The 6,704-nt window shown below is 41.1% G+C and overlaps 1 protein-coding gene across 1 annotated transcript in view; it reads right to left on the bottom strand.

The window, feature by feature from the left end:
• Positions 1 to 1,202: 1,202 nt before the first annotated feature.
• nfatc3a (nuclear factor of activated T cells 3a) overlaps positions 1,203 to 6,704 on the bottom strand; it is a 66,070-nt gene continuing 60,568 nt past the window's right edge. Inside the window, exon 10 of the mRNA XM_040128487.1 lies at positions 1,203 to 4,389. Within this exon, the coding sequence (XP_039984421.1) occupies positions 4,313 to 4,389 (77 nt within the window). The 3' untranslated portion in view covers positions 1,203 to 4,312. The remainder of the gene's footprint in view (positions 4,390 to 6,704) is intronic.

Here is a 6,704-nt window from a genome sequence, read left to right as displayed (position 1 = left end):
ATCAGAGACAAAGACATGGTGCTGTATTCTAGTAGGAGGTGACTGGCATTTACACCTACTTTGCCAGTGCAGTGGGTGGCAACTGTCAACGGCCAAACATTTTCCACCTGTGCTCCCCCTCCTGCTAAAGCTCCTTGCTGGCGGGTGAAAAGAAGCGGCTGATGATTCCATGTCTTACCTCCAGGTCACCAAAGAGCACCGGCAGTCAAAGAACACAGATTGCAAAGAAGAAAAAAAAATGAAATTTGAAAGACATGCAGAAAAAGAAAAGATAAACATGTAGAGGATCATCACACTTTCAGGGGGTTTAATACTATAGGTGTTTTTAAGAGAGACTCCAGGGGTTTTGCACTTATCTCATGGTCTTCTTCAGCAGATATTTGCTGAACAGGTACAGACCCCATATATTTTTTGTTGATACCACTAGAGGGCGCCAAATCATTTGCAAATTTTACACAATGTTTTAGCAATTATGAATTAGTATAGATCCACTTCAGTAACGCCAATTTAGCTGAAATTGATCCAAATCAGAACTTCACCTGTTATTGACATGAATTAGCACCAAACCAGTGCCCTCTATAGATGGGAATATAAGACTGTTAGCAGCAGTATTTACAGGACACTACCTTTGTTACGTTGGTCTAGTAGTTCCACCTCTGAATAAATAATTGTAGTGTGCTGAGATGTGAACATGGGTTGGTGAGATAGTTTTGGAAGAATGAGAGTGGGAGCACAGAGCTGGTAAAGGCAGTATTCGAATCAGTGATATGGAAAAAGGAGACACAAAGCCATGAATGAGTTTTCTGTTTTATTGGTATACACTACTTTAGAGCCTACAGTATGATGCAAGGTATTCCCTTTGAATAATTTCAAAAAGCACTGCAGTCTTTAAAATTACAAAAGTTTTAACATACAAAATATACAAGAAATGACAATACAAGGCTTGGTAAACATCAGCTAAACCTGTATTTCCCTTTTATTTTACAAGTATTTCAATATATATATATATTTTTATATATATATTAATATATATATATAAATACATATATATATATATATATTTTAATGTGTATATATATTTTTTAATGTGTGTATATATATATATATATGTATACACACACACACACACACACATATATATACATATATATATGTGTATATATATATATATATATATATATATATATATATATATATTCGCAATACTCCTACATGTCCCCAACCTTTTAGGAATGACATCCATTTCAAAGTATCAAAAATAGAGTTGTACAGTCTCTGTTGCTTTACCACAATGTAAAACGGGAACATATTGTTCGGTCTTTGGTTGTGACAGAAGAGGACGGCAGCCAGAGTTTACTGTCAATGCTGGTTTTGTTTCATTTTTTGTTGACTCAAGTCTTTCAAGCTGCAGAACCAGCTTTATATGCAAAAAAAGCCATCTCCCTTCTCCCACCCAACCCCTTAATGTCCACCCTGTGTCCCCCAAAAACAAATAACAATAAAAATAGTAATAATAACAACAATAATAATAATAACAATAATAACAACAACAACAACAACAATAGTTACTGACTTATGTCTTAGTCATGGGGAAAAAAAACAAAGAAAAAAAAAAAATCAACCCAGAACAGCATACAGACACACTGACAAACTGGTTTTCAAACAAGAGTTAAGGCATCCTAATAGTTTACATAGTGACATGATACTCTCACTATCTGAATGTTTATTTTTTTCTTTCAGCTCTGTGAAGTTCATAAGCAACATTACAAATAGTTTATAATCTCATTCCTCATATTTAATATCATATCTCACATTTGCTTCTTATAGATTGCATAGCCTAAATACATGTGTGTGCTTCTGTTGTTGAAAATAGGACTCTTAAAATCCCTGTCCCCTGCACTGCATACAGTATTTGGTACAAACCTCAACCATCCGTCCACACACTCACGCACGCACGCACGCACGCACACACACACACACACACACACACACACACACATAACTGAACCTATTAACATGCTTACACTGTGTCCTCGACAAGGCAGATTGGCTGATGGACAAATCCAGCACACTAACAGAATCCGTCAAGCATCTAAGTCTACAGTCTACTTCTATAGGCATCAAGGTCTTTTTTTGTCTTTTTTCCCCTCATTTTTAAAGGCATTAGGCAGAATTTTAATGCATAGCAGAATCATTTTCACCTGGAAACTGACTTCAAACCGTCGTAAGCGACACTCCTCAGCTCTCACAGGCAGGAGCATCATTGTCAAGCTTAAGGCAAAAAAGCCAAAAGAAATCTTCAAACCAGAATTTGTATCTGTCTGTTCACATCCTCATCATTCCTGACTAGACACCTGCCCGAAAATACTCTTTTCTCAAGACTGTGTTATTGCTGCCATACAGGCACTGCATATCTGGCAGAACAGGAAATATGAATGACTGCATCGCACCGTTTGAGGAGAAGTCTTTGATTGTGGACAGCAAATATTGATTGTTGCAAACAGGGGGATTTGGAAGACCCTGCTACGTCAGATGTTGAACAGATGTTGTTCTCTAGACTTTGGGATTTTACCTTGTTCTTTACAGAAATTGGGGGGGGGGGGTCAATATGCAAATGCATTATACAGACATCTTTATGTACAAAATACTTTTAAAACATCTATCTGATTATTTCCCATTAAATGTCACCTAGGCTGTCATACTGTGACTGGTATGGTGCCTGTAAGGAAACAGAAGGCACACAAAGGCCCCTGGGAGATCTGGGGAGCTATTGCATGAAAAGAAACTTTGGAGGCAGAGAGGTCTGTCTCTGTGGATGAATAAAAATACCTCTATGTAACATGGAAATAAGGGGCATCTTCAAATATCTTTGGATGAAAATGATCAGGAGGGTTAACTCAGTTCTGAATCCCACCTCATCAGGATTCAAGAAATCATGTCCACACGACCCGAGTCATACATCTGTTTATGAAAGTAGTCAAACTCAAAGCCAGGTGTGCAAAACAAGAGGAACAAAAAGCTTTCGCTACCATTCAAAGCTGCTAAATGTTAAGGCATTTGTTCAACTTGACGATACAGAAAAATGCAGGAGAGGGAGGGGATACAGAGGAAACAGAGGGGACAGAGGGAGGAAGAGTGGAGAGGAGCGGGGGGTCATGTACAGATATCTACACAGCTGCAAGGTTACTAAAAGTTGTGGAATGTTGCAGGTTGCAGATCCCAGACCAGCACCAGAGGACCTCGTTCCTCTCTGCTGCACTCCAGACCTGAATGGTTTTACTATTTAAAAGGAGTAGACAGTGCCGTCATCACTAAGCCATGAGCAAAAAAAAAAACAAAAAAACAAAACCTTTTACTTATTTAGCCCAACAGCTTGGTTTGATTTGAATGTGGTGATCAAATTTTACAGCTAATAATTGAGTTTTCAGGTCTAAAAGTCTCCAACTGCCAAGTGTGTGATTACTTTTGCCACGCCGTCTCAGGTCACGTCACACTTTTTGTGCTCCTCACTCGGGCAAACCCAGAATGTTTTGTAGCATCCTGGAAGTTGCAGTACACCGATGTTTATAAAAATGTCGTCTGAGAAAGTCTTGAACTTCAGAGCGCCGCTGAACCCCAGCTCGGGCTCGCTGGGACAACACTCTGCGCTCCCGAATCTCTCTTATTCTTCTATGCCTCAAGACGTCTTCCTTCATGAAGGTCGATGCTGGTGAGAGATGGACGACAACAAGCACTGTTGTCTTGTCTCCATCACAGAAAGTTATTCGAAATGTGAGCGCGCTGAACTCACGGAGCGCTGACTGGTCGAGAGGACAGCAGTGCTGTGAAGGGTCAGGCACACACCTACTGAAGAGGGATGGGGGGTCACATCCTGAGATCTGAGAGCTAAGGGACAGCTCTGAGCAGGGGACAGCTGCTCACTCTCGCTCCAACCATTCACCCTCGGTGTAAAGCGACATGGCCGTATTCTCCTGCTCACCTTTCTGTTTAATCTAAGTGGTGAAGTCTTTGTCTATGTCTCTAAATAGGAAAACCTGTACAGTTTCAAATGAAATCGGATGTGACAAATGAGGGTGTCTTCTTGTCAGGCTGGTGGTCTAGCAGGTCCATGAGGCTTTAACAGAATCCCCAACCGTGTTCTGTCTTTGACCGCAGTCTTGTCTCCTCCTGCTCTCTTGTCCAATTGCACACAGGACCGGGACCTTGGCCGGGAGCAGGGTCCCCTTTGGAGCTGAGGAGCTGCGGAGGAAAGAGCTGGAGGGGATGGTTCATGAGCCAAAAAGCTGCGTCGGGGGCCACAGAGAGGGCTGAGCTATGACTGATTGTGTGCCGATGGAGGACCGTGGGCGCTGGGAGACTGGGACATGTCTCTGCCGATGATTTCATTCACTGTGAAGAGAAAAAAAACACACAAAAAAACACTTATTACTACCTACATTTGCTTCGTGGAAGCACTTTTTACATTCTATACATTACACATCTCTTTCCATCAGAGGGCAGTGTTGTTCCACCCCGAGTTCCTCACAAGACGGAAAGCTCAAACTCAGACAGCCAAGAGCTCAAAGTGGAAAAACTCAAACAGACTGGCAAAACTAAAGGACACAAAGCCATGGCTCTGACATGAGATATAAAAACTCCCGACAGAAACTACTGCCTTCACTAAATGTGCCTGTTCTGACCTTTATTTGAGTCCGAGAAACGATACACACTGACCCCTTAAAAACCCACTCCTGTGAGGCCGGCCAACCAGCAGGGGCTGTCCGTTACTTCATTAGAGCTTTAATGGTGGTTCGGTACATTACCTCAGGCCTGTTCATGGGTTTCGTAAGCACGGCAAACGTGTAAATCCAATCCATTGTTTAAAAAAAAAAAAAAGAGCCCAGAGAGGCACTCAGGCACAGCGAGGTTAATTACTCCACCGACTCAGTTGGAGCCTGATTTTAAATAAATAACAGATAACTCTTTCTCTGCGCTGTTGCCTGTTTTTGTGTTCTATTTATTTTCAGCCAGCGTGCGGGATTATTTTACATCTGCAGCCTCCATTCAGTATTCACACTGGGACCACAAGAGACATGGCAGGGAGCTCGTAAAAACTGCAGCCGTGAAGTAGATCAATTTAAGATGCTTTGACACAGTGAGGAAGGACATGAGGACAGAAAGACAGAGAGAGAGAGAAAACTTTCATTTGTTTGGAATTTATTGAAAATGTTATGTGAATGTTTTTTTCTACTCTAACAATATGTATGTGTTTGGTTTCAGTTCCGTGACTTCTTAGTGTGATTTCTCTTACGTGTTTCAAAGGTGATGATGACAGGTCAGAGGCACGGAGTGCAGAAATAAGGCTGGGCAAACTGGTTTGGGAGGCTGCAGTAGCAACCTTGGGCCCAGTTTGACACCGGGTGATTTAAAACCAGACCTGTCTGTACATGACAGTCAGAACGAAGCTCCTTTTCTTCACCACATACTATATATCTGTCCATTTGTGCAACCGTGCTGTAAATTGCACATCCCCAGGCCATAATAAAAAAATGTTTTACTGTAACTCAGTTTAAAAAAAAAAGGTGGCAGAGGGTGAGTCAGTCAACGATGAGCAAGTGAACCCAACCAAGTCTGTGTTTCATGAGAAAAAAGAAGCTATTTAAATTTGATGACACACACACACACACACACACAGAGCGACTTGAGCGCTTAACTACACATCCATGAAACAAATGTAGTCAATGAAAATATTACTACAACCTTCATCAGTTTATTAAGACATTCTATTATAAAATCTTAGTGTAATCTTTACATCAACGTGATGGCTTACACCCCGTTTCTCTGTTTCATCACCTTTTTCTCAAACTACAGTGCGCGGGTATTAATTATGTTTTTCCATTACACCCCTCATTCATTTTTGCACACTCTTTGTCACAGGACCAACCATTTTACTTCTAAGTCTTGGTGAACATTCTGTTGTTTTATTTGTGTTTTCTGCTGCTTGCTTTTGTGTCTGGCCACCATCACTCACATCATCCTGTTAGCGTGGGAGGCTCTTCCTTTCCCATGTCAAACATGTTCTCACACACACACACACACACACACACACACACACACACACACACACACACACACACACACACACACAGCACCGCCACGCACTTATGAGACTACACTGTGACTATCAAAGCAAACATTTACCTTTGTATATAGACGGTTGAGGTATAATATACAACAAGTTGTTAATTTTATCACTTTGTCAGACAATTCCATCGGTGACATAAAACTGTGATTGAGGACTACAGATCCCCTTTAAAGGGCATGACCTTTTGAAAGACAAGTGTGCAACTGCTCAAAATAAGCAGCACCTTACTAGTGTTAAAGGAGCATTGGGCACAGCAGAGCAGCTGTATTGATAAGATGAAAACGCCAGTAACTGGGCTTCTTTTGTCCCAGCTCCACACTGACTCAGTGAAATCTAGCTGAGAAATGTGTTATATTTCACTCCTAACACTGTTAACACAGAACAAATTTATAAAAGACCTTCAATGGATCTACACTTAATTTTCAAAATTGAACACGGCATGTAAAAAGGCTCTAATTTCAACACTTCGATAAATTAAATGAGTGGGTCAATCTCGGAGGGACATTTAATGGTCTGCCATGAAGCCACCTGCACAGATGAAATGTTAAGTGGTAAACTCTGTAGCACAGTGGATTCATGG

This window comes from Xiphias gladius, chromosome 1 (assembly GCF_016859285.1).
Source record: "Xiphias gladius isolate SHS-SW01 ecotype Sanya breed wild chromosome 1, ASM1685928v1, whole genome shotgun sequence".
Lineage (NCBI taxonomy): Eukaryota > Metazoa > Chordata > Actinopteri > Istiophoriformes > Xiphiidae > Xiphias > Xiphias gladius.
Note: the sequence above shows the minus strand (reverse complement) of the source record. Positions and strands in the feature narration are given on the sequence as shown.